The sequence below is a fragment of the Pongo abelii genome, chromosome 5, assembly GCF_028885655.2.
Source record: "Pongo abelii isolate AG06213 chromosome 5, NHGRI_mPonAbe1-v2.0_pri, whole genome shotgun sequence".
In the NCBI taxonomy this organism is placed as follows: Eukaryota; Metazoa; Chordata; class Mammalia; order Primates; family Hominidae; genus Pongo; species Pongo abelii.
In genome coordinates this window covers 50,231,724-50,250,209 of record NC_071990.2, presented here as the reverse complement: position 1 = coordinate 50,250,209, position 18,486 = coordinate 50,231,724, and the positions used below count along the sequence as shown (strand labels likewise).

At 35.3% G+C, this 18,486-nt stretch overlaps 1 protein-coding gene across 3 annotated transcripts in view; it reads left to right on the top strand.

Annotated features, from left to right (window-relative positions):
- The window catches only part of CRISP1 (cysteine rich secretory protein 1), a 44,181-nt gene extending 38,108 nt beyond the window's left edge, over positions 1–6,073 (top strand). For 2 of the 3 annotated variants that reach the window (XM_024248759.3, XM_009241948.4), the window contains exons 7-8: positions 2,168–2,256; positions 4,897–6,073. In XM_024248759.3, coding sequence (XP_024104527.1) covers positions 2,168–2,256; positions 4,897–5,024 — 217 coding nt within the window. In that variant the 3' untranslated portion in view covers positions 5,025–6,073. The remainder of the gene's footprint in view (positions 1–2,167; positions 2,257–4,896) is intronic. The other variant, XM_002816980.5, reaches the window with a different exon arrangement.
- Positions 6,074–18,486: the final 12,413 nt, after the last annotated feature.

Sequence of the window (18,486 nt, the reverse complement as noted above, 5' to 3'; positions counted from 1 at the left end):
ATTAGATCCCATTTGTCAATTTTGGCTTTTATTGCCATTGCTTTTGGTGTTTTAGACATGAAGCCCTTGCCCATGCCTATGTCCTGAATGGTAATGCCTAGGTTTTCTTCTAGGGTTTTTATGGTTTTAGGTCTAACGTTTAAGTCTTTAATCCATCTTGAATTAATTTTTGTATAAGGTGTAAGGAAGGGATCCAGTTTCAGCTTTCTCCATATGGCTAGCCAGTTTTCCCAGCACCATTGATTAAATAGGGAATCCTTTCCCCATTGCTTGTTTTTCTCAGGTTTGTCAAAGATCAAATAGTTGTAGATATGCGGCATTACGTCTGAGGGCTCTGTTCTGTTCCATTGATCTATATCTCTGTTTTGGTATCAGTACCATACTGTTTTGGTTACTGTAGCCTTGTAGTATAGTTTGAAGTCAGGTAGTGTGATGCCTCCAGCTTTGTTCTTTTGGTTTAGGATTGACTTGGCGATGTGGGCTCTTTTTTCGTTCCATATGAACTTTAAAGTAGTTTTTTCCAATTCTGTGAAGAAAGTCATTGGTAGCTTGATGGAGATGGCATTGAATCTATAAATTACCTTTGGCATTATGGCCATTTTCACGATATTGATTCTTCCTATCCATGAGCATGGAATGTTTTTCCATTTGTTTGTATCCTCTTTTATTTCCTTGAGCAGTGGTTTGTAGTTCTCCTTGAAGAGGTCCTTTGCGTCCCTTGTAAGTTGGATTCCTAAGTATTTTATTCTCTTTGAAGCAATTGTGAATGGGAGTTCACTCATGATTTGGCTCTCTGTTTGTCTGTTGTTGGTGTATAAGAATGCTTGTGATTTTTGTACATTGGTTTTGTATCCTGAGACTTTGCTGAAGTTGCTTATCAGCTTAAGGAGATTTTGGGCTGAGACAATGGGGTTTTCTAGATATACAATCATGTCATCTGCAAACAGGGACAATTTGACTTCCTCTTTTCCTAATTGAATACCCTTTATTTCCTTCTCCTGCCTAATTGCCCTGGCCAGAACTTCCAACACTATGTTAAATAGGAGTGGTCAGAGAAGGCATCCCTGTCTTATGCCAGTTTTCAAAGGGAATGCTTCCAGTTTTTGCCCATTCAGTATGATATTGGCTATGGGTTTCTCATAGATAGCTCTTATGATTTTGAGATACGTCCCATCAATACCTAATTTATTGAGAGTTTTTAGCATGAAGGTTGTTGAATTTTGTCAAAGGCCTTTTCTGCATCTATTGAGATAATCATGTGGTTTTTGTCTTTGGTTCTGTTTATATGCTGGATTACATTTATTGATTTGCGTATATTGAACCAGCCTTGCATCCCAGGGATGAAGCCCACTTGATCATGGTGGATAAGCTTTTAGATGTGCTGCTGGATTCGGTTTGCCAGTATTTTATTGAGGATTTTTGCATCAATGTTCATCAAGGATATTGGTCTAAACTTCTCTTTTTTGGTTGTGTCTCTGCCCGGCTTTGGTATCAGGATGATGCTGGCCTCATAAAATGAGTTAGGGAGGATTCCCTCTTTTTCTATTGATTGGAATAGTTTCAGAAGGAATGGTACCAGTTCCTCCTTGTACCTCTGGTAGAATTCGGCTGTGAATCCATCTGGTCCTGGACTCTTTTTGGTTGGTAAGCTATTATTGCCACAATTTCAGATCCTGTTATTGGTCTATTCAGAGATTCAACTTCTTCCTGGTTTAGTCTTGGGAGGGTGTATGTGTCGAGGAATTTATCCACTTCTTCTTAACATTGGTAAGAATCATGCCCTTTTAAGTGATAGTTTACCAAGTCCTTATAGGTATTAATGAAGAATGTTCTATTGTAATTGGCTCTAAAGCCCTCTTGCTTGTGAGTCCCCTTGCTTGTACTTGGGATTACCCAAAGTTCCCAAGTACTGTTAGGACTTGACTGTCCAATGAGATGTGCACATTGCCTGAAAAATATTTTCATGTGACTCACATTTATTGGTTCTATGTGCTAAAAAATATTATAGCTGTAAGATTGGAAATCTCACACCCATCTTAAAAATTATCACTCTTCTTTACAAGAATGTTTACACAATTTGTTTCTAAAATTGGTTGTACACTGTGAGTAAAATTTTATGTGCATTTTTCAAAGATGTGTTTTATGAAATCACTTTTTTTTATTCAAGGGGAAATGATCCTGACACAAAGAATGAACCTTATAAGACGGGCGTCCCATGTGAAGCCTGCCCAAGTAATTGTGAAGACAAACTTTGCAGTAAGTTTTATACATTCTGTTTGTTTACAGTTAACCCATTGATCTGGGAACCATACATCCTTTAAATTAAGCATTGAAAAACATTGCACTTTTCTACAGCTTTCATCTCATTCATATACAAATTATTTCTGCTTACCCATCCCCAATTGCCAGAGTGACTGAAGACCATTGATTTAACCTATGACAAAGGAAATTAGAAAGTCTAGGTCTTGAGTTCCCACCCAATAGATTAAAATATTTAATTAGGGTCAACCTAGATAAAATATTGAGGTAAGTGTAGATTTTTCTCTGCTCTCTAAAAAGTTCTTGGACCCCCTTACTGCAGCCCATAATTTAGGCCCGTTGCTTTCAGTTTACCGGTGTTCTCCAATTGCTTGCCCCTCCATGACTACCCAGGTTGCCTGACCACTTATTGTGGCATGCAATTTTTACTGAGTGATCCTTATTCTTCTTTGGTTCCTGTGAACCATCTAAAAAGTTAGCTGATGCTCACATTATTCCTTACAGCCTCTTTTTTTTTTTAAATTTCTTGAGTAAATCTTACCTAAGGTGAAGTTTTAGCCAAATGGGTGCCATTTCTGTTTATTCCCTTAGATAGCCAAATTTCACTTTTTGAAGCCTACCTGCAAACATAATTTCTTAATTTCTAGGAATAATCTTGATTAAGATAAATTATACTAGTAATAAGTCTGTGGAGAAAAAAATAAACCTAAGAAAAATATCCTGTGACCTCTGACTTGAAAGGCCACTTATTTTTCTTCACCTAACCTGGTTACTTTATTTGCTTTTAAAGTAAGAAAGAAAATGGATTCTTCTTCCTCCTTTTACCTTTCTCTCATTTCTCTTCTCTTTTACTCTTTTTTTATTTACTTCTCTATCTGTCTCCCTCTCTCTTTCTCTGTATCCACTTCGCTTTTTACACCCCGTTTCTGGAAAAAAATGTAGTTGGAGAGAGATTCCTCCCCACCGGGAAAAAAAAAAAAATCTATGCCTTAGCGGGAGAAGGGATGGCAATTGAGTAGATTTTTAGAATCTAGGTGAGAAAAGCGATGTCTGTGGTGGTATAACAATTTAACAGAGGTAAAAGAAGAGTAGGAAAGAGAAATGTTACTCAAGAAGATTGACTCTATCACATAGATGATGTATATCATAAGCCCTTTCTTCACCTGTAAGTGTTTGAGAAAGTGAGAGCTATTAAAGAAATATATGAACTTAAGAATTGAACATATTGGGCACAAACAATGCTAAAAATATAAGACCCAGATATGCAGATATAATTCATTTAATGTAATTCAAATAAAATTTATAAAAATAATTCTTACTTATAATATTAGGAAAGCATATAAATTAAGAACAACAGATAAAAGAAAACAATGGATTACAACACTTTACAGATTCAAAGAAAAAAATCTGTTACCGTAAAGAAAAAAAATCCACTGATAATCATATTTCACCAGAATACTACATAAGAGAATAAAGTAGGATAAAGATAGGTAATTGATTTAAAAAAAAATGAGTAAAGACTTTGGCAAATTACTGATTGTAGGAAAACTAAGCAGAGATACACTATCAAATATACAATTGCTCAGGCAGTAATATGACATCCACATTTCATCTCCTTGTTGCACCTTGATAAATCTACTATAGTTATTCTCCAAGTTCCTGGAAGGTGAATCAGTTTAAAAATTTAGGAAGAGGAAAATGTATATAGCATAGAAGGATATTCACTAAAATAATAAACAGTAAGGCATAAATGTAAATTTAAAATTTATGATTGTTGTAAATTTCATGCAATGATCAAACTTTATAATTGAAGGAGAAGAGATATAATGGAAAAATTTAAATTTTTCCATTATCAAGATTCAAATTCAAGACTGCATAAAGGTCAGAAAATCTTAAAAGAGAGAGGGAATTAAATTATTGTTATTCTTGCCTTTATATAGAGACAAATAGATCCATTTGTTAATTGTGATAGAGAATTCAGGTTAAAAAATATTTTGGTAAGCTTTTTGGTGCTATTGCCACAAATTTAAAATTTTGGGTATCTTCATACTGATTGGAGAATTTTGTGTGCATTTCTGCCTCTGTACGTACCAGGATGTAGGTGTGTGCACATCCATGGGATAGAGGAAGGTGAGAAAAATTACTAGAATGTTAATTGAGATAACCTCTGGGTGGATGGAGAGATTATATATGTCATCCTATATGTGCTTTTTAACTCCATTTTCCATTGGCTATACATTACTTTTAATAATCCAAAGCAAATCTTTAACCATTAAATAATGCAGCATTAGATGATTAGACAAAAAATTATGAGTATTTTATATTGCAGTGGCATAGTTAATACTTTCAAAATGACAGTGTAATTAAAAAGATGATTCCTCTCCAATCTGTTTATATTGGATTTAAAAAATTGTGATAAAAACCTGTTTTACACAAAGACAAAAATTTTACCTTTTTCTTTTCATACATGATCTTATCGCCTATTTTACATTCAGATTTAGTTAGCTTGTGCTAATTAAATTTAGTTAGCTATTGTTAATAAAAATTTCTCTTTTTGTCTTTAATAAGATGGTCTCTTTCTTCAGCAAATGCGATTTTTAAAAGACTGTGTTGTAAAACCATACCATTTTCTTTCAGCTAACCCCTGCATCTACTATGATGAATACTTCGACTGTGACATACAAGTCCATTATCTTGGATGCAACCACTCAACAACTATCCTATTCTGTAAAGCCACTTGTCTGTGTGACACTGAGATAAAATAGGTCTTTGTTATTTTCAACTGTTCTGTGCTGTGATGATGAGGAGGAGATGTCTGTTGGATTCATGTCTTTTGCTATAGTTCAGTAGCTTCTGCTAAATTTCATTTGATTTTAATCATGCTGGAGACCTTAACTCCCGTCCTGATACATCCTGAAGTAACACTGTTTTAAACTTTCTTAGTGCTGGAGTAAAAGGTCAAGTCCAACACCTGCCTTAAATTTAAATCATGTGATTTATAGTTCTTAAGTTGGCATAATTCAACTTTTGGTATAACTGGGTCCCTCAACAGTAACCTGGGCTAAAGTAGGTCTTACATGGTTGAACTCCCACCCCTGCCTTTCCCGTATTTTCAGCCACTCTGATTATCTTCCCTGCACAACTAACATCCAGTAATAATTCTTCACTTTTAAAATTTTACTTCTACTTTAAATCAATCATTAAAGGAATCCACAAAGCAAACAGAGTTCAGTCTCATCTTGCAAGGTAAATATTACTTAATTGGAAGTAGTCTAAATGTCTCATTGTTTTATTGACACATCTATATATACATTTGTGAAGCAAGAAACAATAAAAAAGCTTCGTGTGCCATTAATTTAACAAAAAATGTATTCAGTACTGATTGCATACAAGATGCATGTTTATATATATGGAAAGAATATAGTTTCATTTCATTGCAAAGGCAGTATAAAAGGTATATAAAATAGCATAATATGAGAAATTAATAAGTCCCTAAAGACATATGGGTCACATATTATTATTGCCAGATGAGTATAAATAGCTTCTGTTTGGAGATTCAGGAAAGCCTTAAGGTGGAATGAGGAACATCTTCTGAGTAAACAGGATTGCAAAGGTTATGATTATTTCAACACAGTGGAAGAGCACAGTTAAGGCCAACTAATGTAAAATGCACTGAAGCCTTAGGGAATACTGAAGGGCCTGACATGGGGAAAGGGAAGGCTAGAAATATTTAGTCAAATTTTAACATTATACCAAAGTTATACCCAGTTCTACCTACTTGTATATTTCTTTACTCATTTCAATAAAGTGTTTGGAAAAAAAAAAAAAGACATCACCCACTTTCCAAAAGTAAAAAGGTAAGCCATGCCTCAAACCCATTCTGCATCATACAGAAGTTCTCGTCACAGGTACAAAAATTCTGTGTGGCTGCAAGAAAAGAGGACAATTTGAGAATGATGCCCTCTTGACATGACCCATGTCTTTCCATCCAGATCTTGGGCATTTCTCCCATGTAAATCCTTCAGACCCTTTCTCACTTTTTACTTCAACTACATATGTTAGATCTAGCCACTTGATTGTATCTATCTTTTGAGTAACTGTCATTAGCACAATCATGGACATATTAACATCAGGAGAACAGTGACTCATCCTGGGACACAGTAAGCAGGATGGTACTTTATAGCTGAAATATTTAATAAATGGAACTCATTACAAAAATCAAAGTAATAATAATTTATCCTAAGAAAATTAAATGTGTGTGCTGTAGAAAATCTTTACTCATTTTTGCATTACCGGGTATTATGATTTCTCTTACCTCACCAAGGTAGCATTAGATTTTAGAGTGATTAAATTAGAGCCCTGAGTTCTGAATTTTGCATGCTGGATAACCAACTAATCCTGCAGTCTACTGTAACATATTGGCAGGCAGTGTTACTATATTCTTACACTACAATATGCTCTTTCTAGAAATTAACATGATACTTCTCAAAATTTGCATTCCAATTACATCTCTTCCCACTTTGCATAAGAGTAAGCATATTCAAATATTTCTTAAGGGTTGGGGAAGGAGGAGGAAGGGTATGTCTATGTCTAAGGAAAATCAAATAAGCAAGTAACAAAACTTTGACGTCATTTGTCTACATTACCCAAATTTAAATAATATGTTGGCTTATTTCACAATAAATTGTGTTTGTTAAATATAAAAAGTATTCCCCCCCAAAATATCTCAGAGCACACTGACTATGTGAAAAGTACCCTGTAATGAAGAAGGTTGGGTGCGGTGGATGACCTCATGTACACCATTCTTCTATTATCTCAAAAGTTTTCAGAATCACACATATTGTTTGGAAAATCATTTAAAAAGCTATTTTAGATGACAGAGAAAGAACTCTTATTCACCATGCAACACCTTTCTAAAAAATGGAAACAGTCTTACACCTCTTTCCAAATGTTATTGAATATAGAATAAATAACAAGTAATTCTGAAGCAGAAACAATATCCAGTGGCAGTCTGTACTTTCACAGTAGTAAAAAAAAAAAAAAATAGTTATAAGTGTGTAATACAAAGATTAAGAGCATGAGCAGAGGTGTCACCCAGCTGGTTTGAATTCAGGACACAACATGTGCTTGCTCTGTGACTTTGAAAAAGATTTTTTTTCTTTGTCCTCATCCATAAGTTATAGTAAGAGATAGAACCTACTTCATAAGTTTGTTTTAAGGATTGAATGAGTTCGTATGTAAAATCCTTAGAAAGGTATCTTGTGCTTAAAGTGTGCTCGATAACTGTTAGCTGGCATTATTATTCATTCTCTTCAAACTCCAGTCCCTGAGCTCTGCCTTTCAGACATAGTTGAGCGGCATGCTCTGGACTCCTCCCTTTTGTGAACTCAGCAGTGAACACGTGTTATGGTGATAAATGAACAGTCTCTGCCCCAACCCAAATAACATAACAAGTATGGAATAATTTATTAATACAATAAAGGAGCTTTCACAGAAATCTATAGTATAAAACTACCTTTGATTAAAGAAGACATTCAATTTAGTAGAAATATCTGATTTCATCACATTATTTAGTAATTCAATGCAATCAGAATGGAAATATCAAGAAGAGCTTTTATAGAATTTACATGTTTATCCTAAATTCATTTGGAAAATAATTATTCAGTAGAGACCACCAAAATTAAAATTAAATTAAAGATGTGTGTTTTGATAAAGATATTTACATATGAGAAAGATAATTTTTGAAAAACTATTAAAATACTAGGGCAGGAAATTTGAACAAAATCATGACATGAAATCTTGAAAGTATTTATTTGAAGATGGTAATTTCACTGGAAAACTTTAAAAAAAACATGTATAGAGGCAGAAGTAGAGCGAGTGAAAGGTTAAGATTAATTTTTAAATCTTTTATTTTAAAAGGTCAATACATAGTTGATCTGTGTGACTTATGTATGTTTACATAAATATAGAAAATGAATCTATAGATTAATAATAATGAAAAGTGTTACATTAGAAAAAAAGGAGAGAAAAACCACTAAATAGATACAGAAATGCACATGCCATTAAACAGAAAAGTTACCTCTTTCATAATGCAAAAGAGTGTATTGTAAATATAGTTAGGATTATCTTTCTGTCCAGCTAAGAATAAATTAATTATATGCTAAAATCTACCCATCAGAGAAGTGGGAAGAGGCAACCATTTCAATACATCATTAGTGGGAACTAAAATTTGTAGAAAGACTGCTATTTAAAGATACCAAGTGATATTAAAAATAACATGGTTTTTGGTTTGTTAGTTTCTCATGAAGGAATGTATTATACTGAAATACTCACATGCAAAAATGTATCTCTATAAAAAGATTTTCACTTAAGCATTATTTATAATAAAGGAAAACCAAACGCTATAAAAATACACGTAAGTGCAATAAATGGTTAAGTAAATTAGGAATGATCCATGATATGAAATACTATGCAGGTAGTTAGAAAAACGATTAAAGTTTTTATATTCTTTTGATGAGAGATGCAGTTTTCTAAAAGTCAAAATTATAGAATCTAATACATATGACATGATCTAGTCTTTCCCTCCCCCATCTACGTCCTCTGTTGCTCTCATTCCTCCTTTCACTCAAGCATTTTCTGATTTTTTACATTTCTAACATCATAACTGGAAACACTTTATGCCGCTATGAGTTATTTGAAATATCTAATTCTTTGATTTCATTTTATTAAATTACATAATTTGAAAAAAATGCTGATAAACCTTTTTAGACACACGTTTTAAGTAAGTAGAGGAATGAAAGTGAAAACGAAATATTAAACAGTGAGTCCTTAGTGTTGTAAAATATTAATATATTCAGTGATCAAGAAGCACAAATCTTTGCCTGTTTCAAATGAGGACATAAACATTGGTAAATTTGAACATTAAAGAAATATGGGGCCAGGCGCGGTGGCTCATGCCTGTAATCCCAGCACTTTGGGAGGCCGAGGCAGGCGGATCATGAGGTTCAGGAGATCGAGACCATCCTGGCTAACACGGTGAAACCCCGTCTCTACTAAAAATACAAAAAATTAGCTGGGCGTGGTGGCGGGCACCTTAAGTCCCAGCTACTCTGGAGGCTGAGGCAGGAGAATGGCGTGAACCCGGGAGGCGGAGCTTGCAGTGAGCCCAGATTGTGCCACTGCACTACAGCCTGGGCGACAGAGCGAGACTCCGTCTCAAAAAAAAAAAGAAATATGGCCAATAGTGTAGCTACAAACAAAGCCCGATACCTGGTATTTGTTTTTAGTTTCAGTGTGTTTTATTTTCCCCAGAATCCATTCTTTTCTCCTGAAAGTTGATATAAAAGAAAGTTCCCTAGGTTTCCACCATGTGTCACATCACTTGCAGGAGGGAGTAGAAACCATGTTTACTTCAAAGATGAATATTGGTTAAGTGACTTGAATAGCTTCATAGGCTATCTCCAAGAAAATGTATGGCAAAAAACGGTGTAATTTTTCGGAATGGTCTTCAACATCACCCTCATGTCCATAGCTTATCAACAGTGTTTATGGACAGAGTAGCACACTTACTCATAGTATGAAAACTCATGGTATATTTCAAGGTCACTGTCTGGGGAGGAGTGTCACAGACTCAGGAGCCCAAAACAGATATGTGTTTCTCTTTCTCTCTTTGTGTGTGTGTGTGTGTGTGTGTGTGTGTGTGTGTGTTTACATGTAGGAATGAAAGAAGTCAGGATGATCTGTGAAGCAAAGGTAGAAAAGGTCACCATTCAGAACAAAAATCTGATTAGGTTGTCAGGTGGCAGTGGAGGGCAGGGCAGCACAAAATAGATCTAGATTACTGGGTAACTTGAAAAGAAAGCCTAAATGAGGCCCCAAACAAAGGAAGCACATTCTTGACTCTCCATTATAAGAACACTACAACATATACTATATTCTATATAGATTTGTATGGAGACTAAAATAAAAAGAAAATCTTTCAAAGAAAATAAAATCTTTCAAAGTGTCCAGACTGATAATTGCCATGCAAGATAATAGTGGACTTTTGAAATGTGCTCAAAGCCTAAATAGTTGGGACATCATGGTAAATACTATGTTTTCCTTTACAAGGAAGGACACTGCTAAAGGAATGGTGATATCAGAACAGTTCTGGAATCATATACAACAAACCATTGTATCATAATAGGGATGTGGTATGCTCCTTACACTTATATTAGCCTGTAGTTACTGCATGTTTTTATGGGAAGAAAAATCATGAAGCAATATAAAAATTTTCCTACTGTGAAACCAATGGCCTCATGTAAAAATGGAATAGAAATGTTTTTATCCGGCTTCACAGAACTTGAAGTTCAGAATTCATTACCACTTAAACGCAAAAACCTTCCAGAAAACTACTTCCAAAACAAGACCATGAGGTGGTATTTATGGCATTCACAGCAATATACACTGCATTTAGTAACCCTTTTGGAATGAAGCATTTGGGCACAAAAGGACCATAAATACCATGTCTCGTCTTTTACTTAATTTGTACAACACCCTATAATACTTTGATGAATTATTAATGTAAATACCCGTAGTGTATGAAAAACTTCGGGGGAAGAGTGTCATTTGTTGGTAAAATTTTGTGAATATTGGAGCTTCTTTAAGCATATAAATGAATTATATTACAAAAAACTTGAGAATTTTATTTAGTAAAAGACTTATCAAAAATATATGTTCTTTAAATAAAGCTAAATTATCTCTCAAGAGGCATGATAATTGTTTCGTTTCTGCAAATCTCAACTGCATTTAGGTTTCTAGCTTGAGGTTGTAAATGTCAAATCATTTTTTCAAATAGTAACTATATTCAGGTGTTTAGAATTATGCTGAATGTTAATAATACATTATGTTATTTATATGGTATCACTTCAACTACATATAGCCTTTTGTGGTGGGATTTATTATTACAATTTTACGTATTTAGACACTAAGGCTCCAAAATTTTACATGACTTCTTCATGGTTAAATAGCTTGAAAGTAACAGAGAGATCCTACACGAAGAATAGCTCCTTCCAAAATTTAGATGCCATAAAATAGTATATCACCATGTAGAGCTATAACAGGAAGTTATTAGAAGGTTAATGTGGAAAGTGTACACATGAAATGTAGGTTTTTCAAAATGTTCTTTTCTTTCTCATCCATTCCAACCATTTTATGAACAGGATTTTTAAATACTTGTTAAACTAAGCATTGCATAGAGCTGTCAAATAATAAATAGAATGTTAGAACCATGATAAAGAATGAGCTTCTAAGTGAGACAGGTTTCAATTTAGAGAACAGACCTAGTATGGAGTCCTAGCCCCGATACCTCTCTTTGTGTCTGAAACTATGTGAAAGCTTCGATGAGGTTCTTATCACATTTTAAGCATTCCTTTGGACTGGGTCTAATACCATTCCCACTGCTCCATCATGCCTCGCAGAGGTATTCAGGAAGACTCAAGTATCATAGAAATTTCCCGTGCCCGATGTTCTTGTGATGACTGTCACTGAAAATGTATCCATGTGCATATCTAAATATAATGTATTAAATGATGTTGTCATAGCAGAATTCTCAATTTGGCCAAGCTTTTAATTCAATTTTTTACTGAACTATATCATGATCCATCTTGATACTCTCCACCATTTTCTCTCTTTGTGCTTTTTAAAATTATTAGTATATTTAGGCTCAAGTTGGCCTTATATTATTTATTTTCATTTGTTTCTCTGTTTGTTGTTCCTCTGTTTCTCTTTTCTTGCCTTCCTGTGAGTTATTTGCACATTTTAAATGTGTTTTAATTTTAATGTGTGTATCACTTTGTATAGTTTCTTCTAGTGGTTACTCTACATATATGTATGTACTATATATATATCTGTCTACTTGTATTGATATTTTGTCACTTAGAGGGAAGGGTAGAAACCTCACTTTTATTTAGGTACCTTTCCCTCCCACTTTAATAATATATTTATACTAAGTACTAACTTTACATATACTAAACATCACCATGCGTGGTGTAACAATGTTTGCTTCAACCAACAAATATTTTAAGAAAATCGTGAAGAGAAAAGTCTCTTGTATTTAATTCTCATTTTTATCCATTCTGATATTCTTTTTCTGAATTTTTAAAACTTCTCTTATCTCTTTTAATTTTTCTCTAGAGAACATTCTTTAGCCATTCTTTAAGAGTAGGCTTACAAATAAATTATCTGACTCTTCTTTATGTGAGAATGCCTTTATTTTCCCTTTATTCCTGAAGTATACTTTCACCAGATATAGGATTCAGGATTAATCATTATTTTTTTAAGCACTTGTAAAGCATGCCACTCTCTTCTGAACTCTGTGGTTTCAGAAGAGAAGTCTACTGTCACTAAAATTGTTATTCTTCCATAGGTATATATTTTTTCTCTCTGCCTATTAAATTTTTTCATTGGCTTTAATTTTTCAGAAGTTTGTAAGGTGTTATGGCCCCTCTGCTGAGTTCTACTGAAGCCATTCCAAGCATTTTGTGGACAGTCTTTTCATTGTCTGTCTGGAGTCAGACAGTTATTGCTAAAATTTTTTTTCCTTTTTATTATTTCACCCTTCTTAACCCTTTGGCTGAGTTGAGCAGGCTTTCCTTGTTCTGTTTTGGTTTGTTTGTTTTAATTTTTATCTGATCTTGTTAGTGGTTCTGAGGTTGAGACTTCTGCAGTGCTCTGTCTAGTATACATGGGAAGCAAAAAGGAAACTCATACAAGTCATTTTCATGCTGAAACTCAAGTCCAAGGTCCTTATGCAGTCTGCTTTCTTAGTTTCACTTCTAGAGTCTTCCTATGCTTGTTTGTTATGTATGCTCAAGTTTTTCAGTTTTAAGAAGGAGGACCTGAGAGAATGTGGCTCCTCTATCTTGGCCATTGCCCTACCACTAAGTGAACCTGCATTTTTTTGCACGAATGAATTAAGATTTTGCCTAAGTTTGCCATGTAGCAGGTCAATTATCTACAGTGCAAGAAAACAGAGGTTTCCTGACCTGCTGTACATATAGCAAGCAGTTCTTCTAATTGGTAGGGCTTTAAAATCTGGGTAAAAATTTCTTCACTGTGGTTCGGGACTATGAAACATATTTGTAAAGTGACAAATCATTATGGTATGTGTAAACTCTCTCGATACAAAAAATTCTGGCAAGAAGTTGCTCTCAACTGAACAATAAAGAAATAAATGTCTGAGGCATCCTTTTATTAGTATTGTCTATCTCTATTTATTATGAATCTTTGTTATTTTCTTTAAAAAAATTCTTATTCTGTCAAGCCCATTTGCAAACTACTTACATGGAATGTTACAGCTCAGCATTGATACTGTATAAAAATTGCAAATATACGAAGAAGAAGCTCCTACAGTATGTGATCATTGGCAAGTCAAGCTCCTGCTTTTCAATTGCCTTCAGAAAATTCTAAAACGCTCAAGGTAGCAAATTTATTGATGGTACCACTAATATAAATATGGACACAGTCTATTGGAAAAGATAAAAGATAAAAGGATGCCACAAAGAAACAACAAAGGATTTCTCCAGAATAATCTGAACCATGGTAATATTTTCAACAAGCAATATCTAATAATATCTGTTTAATGCACAAACCATTTTTTTTAAATTTATTATTATTACACTTTAGGTTTTAGGGTACATGTGCGCAATGTGCAGGTTAGTTACATATGTATACATGTGCCATGCTGGTGTGCTGCACCCACTAACTCGTCCTCTAGCATTAGGTATATCTCTCAATGCTATCCCTTCCCCCTCCCCCCACCCCACAACAGTCCCCAGAGTGTGATGTTCCCCTTCCTGTGTCCAAGTGTTCTCATTGTTCAATTCCCACCTGTGAGTGAGAACATGCGGTGTTTGGTTTTCTGTCCTTGCGATAGTTTACTGAGAATGATGATTTCCAGTTTCATCCATGTCCCTACAAAGGACATGAACTCATCATTTTTTATGGCTGCATAGTATTCCATGGTGTATATGTGCCACATTTTCTTAATCCAGTCTATCCTTGTTGGACATTTGGGTTGGTTCCAAGTCTTTGCTATTGTGAATAGTGCTGCAATAAACATACGTGTGCATGTGTCTTTATAGCAGCATGATTTATAGTCCTTTGGGTATATACCCAGTAATGGGATGGCTGGGTCAAATGGTATTTCTAGTTCTAGATCCCTGAGGAATCGCCACACTGACTTCCACAATGGTTGAACTAGTTTACTGTCCCACCAATAATGTAAAAGTGTTCCTATTTCTCCACATCCTCTCCAGCACCTGTTGTTTCCTGACTTTTTAATGATTGCCATTCTAACTGGTGTGAGATGATATCTCATTGTGGTTTTGATTTGCATTTCTCTGCTGGCCAGTGATGATGAGCATTTTTTCATGTGTTTTTTGGCTGCATAAATGTCTTCTTTTGAGAAGTGTCTGCTCATGTCCTTTGCCCACTTTTTGTTGGGGTTGTTTGTTTTTTTCTTGTAAATTTGTTTGAGTTCATTGTAGATTCTGGATATTAGCCCTTTGTTAGATGAGTAGATTGCGAAAATTTTCTCCCATTTTGTAGGTTGCATGTTCACTCTGATGGTAGTTTCTTTTGCTGTGCAGAAGCTCTTTAGTTTAATTAGATCCCATTTGTCAATTTTGGCTTTTGTTGCCATTGCTTTTGGTGTTTTAGACATGAAGCCCTTGCCCATGCCTATGTCCTGAATGGTAATGCCTAGGTTTTCTTCTAGGGTTTTTATGGTTTTAGGTCTAACATTTAAGTCTTTAAACCATCTTGAATTAATTTTTGTATAAGGTGTAAGGAAGGGATCCAGTTTCAGCTTTCTACATATGGCTAGCCGGTTTTCCCAGCACCATTTATTAAATAGGGAATCCTTTCCCCATTGCTTGTTTTTCTCAGGTTTGTCAAAGATCAAATAGTTGTAGATATGCGGTGTTATTTCTGAGGGCTCTGTTCTGTTCCATTGATCTATATCTCTGTTTTGGTATCAGTACCATGCTGTTTTGGTTACTGTAGCCTTGTAGTATAGTTTGAAGTCAGGTAGTGTGATGCCTCCAGCTTTGTTCTTTTGGCTTAGGATTGACTTGGCGATAAGGGCTCTTTTTTTGTTCCATATGAACTTTAAAGTAGTTTTTTCCAATTCTGTGAAGAAAGTCATTGGTAGCTTGTTGGGGATGCCATTAAATTACCTTGAGCAATATGGCCATTTTCACGATATTGATTCTTCCTACCCATGAGCATGGAATGTTCTTCCATTTGTTTGTATCCTCTTTTATTTCATTGAGCAGTGGTTTGTAGTTCTCCTTGAAGAGGTCCTTCGCATCCCTTGTAATTTGGATTCCTAGGTATTTTATTCTCTTTGAAGCAATTGTGAATGGGAGTTCACTCATGATTTGGCTCTCTGTTTGTCTGTTGTTGGTGTACAAGAATGCTTGTGATTTTTATACATTTTGTAACCTAAGACTTTGTATCCTGAGACTTTGCTGAAGTTGCTTATCAGCTTAAGGAGATTTTGGGCTGAGAAAATGGGGTTTTCTAGATATACAATCATTTCATCTGCAAACAGGGACAATTTGATTTCCTCTTTTCCTAATTGAATACCCATTATTTCCTTCTCCTGCCTAATTGCCCTGGCCAGAACTTCCAACACTATGTTGAATAGGAGTGGTCAGAGAAGGCACCCCTGTCTTGTGCCAGTTTTCAAAGGGAATGCTTCCAGTTTTTGCCCATTCAGTATGATATTGGCTGTGGGTTTCTCATAGATAGCTCTTATTATTTTGAGATACAGTCCATCAATACCTAATTTATTGAGAGTTTTTAGCATGAAGGGTTGTTGAATTTTGTCAAAGGCCTTTTCTGCATCTATTGAGAAAATCATGTGGTTTTTGTCTTTGGTTCTGTTTATATGCTGGATTACATTTATTGATTTACGTATATTGAACCAGCCTTGTATCCCAGGGATGAAGCCCACTTGATCATGGTGGATAAGCTTTTTGATGTGCTGCTGGATTTGGTTTGCCAGTATTTTATTGAGAATTTTTGCATCTATGTTCATCAAGGATATTGATCTAAACTTCTCTTTTTTGGTTGTGTCTCTGCCTGGCTTTGGTATCAGGATGATGCTGGCCTCATAAAATGAGTTGGGGAGGATTCCCTCTTTTTCTATTGACTGGAATAGTTTCAGAAGGAATGGTACCAGTTCCTCCTTATACCTCAGGTAGAATTCGGCTGTGAATCCATCTGGTCCTGGACTCTTTTTGATTGGTAAGCTATTGATTATTGCCACAATTTCAGATCCTGTTATTGGTCTATTCAGAGATTTAACTTCTTCCTGGTTTAGTCTTGGGAGGGTGTATGTGTTGAGGAATTTATCCATTTCTTCTAGATTTTCTAGTTTATTTGCATAGAGGTGTTTGTAATATTCTCTGATGGTAGTTTGTATTTCTGTGGGATCGGTGGTGATATCCCCTTTATCATTTTTTATTGCATCTATTTGATTCTTCTCTCTTTTTTTCTTTATTAATCTTGCTAGCGGTCTATCAATTTTGTTGATCCTTTCAAAAAACCAGCTCCTGGATTCATTGATTTTTTGAAGGGTTTTTTGTGTCTCTATTTCCTTCAGTTCTGCTCTGATTTTAGTTATTTCTTGCCTTCTGCTAGCTTTTGAATGTGTTTGCTCTTGCTTTGCTAGTTCTTTTAATTGTGATGTTAGGGTGTCAATTTTGGATCTTTCCTGCTTTCTCTTGTGGGCATTTAGTGCTATAAATTTACCTCTACACACTGCTTTGAATGCATCCCAGAGATTCTGGTATGTTGTGTCTTGGTTCTCGTTGGCTTCAAAGAACATCTTTATTTCTGCCTTCATTTCGTTACGTACCCAGTAGTCATTCAGGAGCAGGTTGTTCTGTTTCCATGTAGTTGAGCGGTTTTGAGTGAGATTCTTAATCCAGAGTTCTAGCTTGATTGCACTGTGATCTGAGAGATAGTTTGTTATAGTTTCTGTTCTTTTACGTTTGCTGAGGAGAGCTTTACTTCCAACTATGTGGTCAGTTTTGGAATAGGTGTGGTGTGGTGCTGAAAAGAATGTATATTCTGTTGATTTGTGGTGGAGAGTTCTGTAGATGTCTATTAGGTCCGCTTGGTGCAGAGCTGAGTTCAATTCCTGGGTATCCTTGTTGACTTTCTGTCTCGTTGATCTGTCTAATGTTGACAGTGGGGTGTTAAAGTCTCCCATTATTAATGTGTGGGAGTCTAAGTCTCTTTATAGGTCACTAAGGACTTGCTTTATGAATACGGGTGCTCCTGTATTGGGTGCATATATATTTAGGATACTTAGCTCTTCTTGTTGAATTGATCCCTTTACCATTATGTAATGGCCTTCTTTGTCTCTTTTGATCTTTGTTGGTTTAAAGTCTGTTTTATCAGAGACTAGGATTGCAACCCCTGCCTTTTTTTGTTTTCCATTTGCTTGGTAGATCTTCCTCCATCCTTTTATTTTCCGCCTATGTGTGTCTCTGCACGTGAGATGGGTTTCCTGAATACAGCGCACTGATGGGTCTTGACTCTTTATCAAATTTGCCAGTCTGTGTCTTTTAATTGGAGCATTTAGTCCATTTACATTTAAAGTTAATATTGTTATGTGTAAATTTGATCCTGTCATGATGACGTTAGCTGGTTATTTTGCTCATTAGTTGATGCAGTCTCTTCCTAGTCTCGATGATTTTTACATTTTGGCATGTTTTTGCAGTGGCTGATACTGGTTGTTGCTTTCCATGTTTAGTGCTTCCTTCAGAAGCTCTTTTAGGGCAGGCCTGGTGGTGACAAAATCTCTCAGCATTTGCTTATCTGTAAAGGATTTTATTTCTCCTTCACTTATGAAGCTTAGTTTGGCTGGATATGAAATTCTGGGTTGAAAATTCTTTTCTTTAAGAATGTTGAATATTGGCCCCCACTCTCTTCTGGCTTGTAGAGTTTCTGCCGAGAGATCCACTGTTAGTCTGATGGGCTTCCCTTTGAGGGTAACCCGACCTTTCTCTCTGATTGCCCTTAACATTTTTTCCTTCATTTCAACTTTGGTGAATCTGACACTTATGTGTCTTGGAGTTGCTCTTCTCAAGGAGTATCTTTGTGGCGTTCTCTGTATTTCCTGAATCTGAATGTTGGCCTGCCTTGCTAGATTGGAGAAGTTCTCCTGGATAA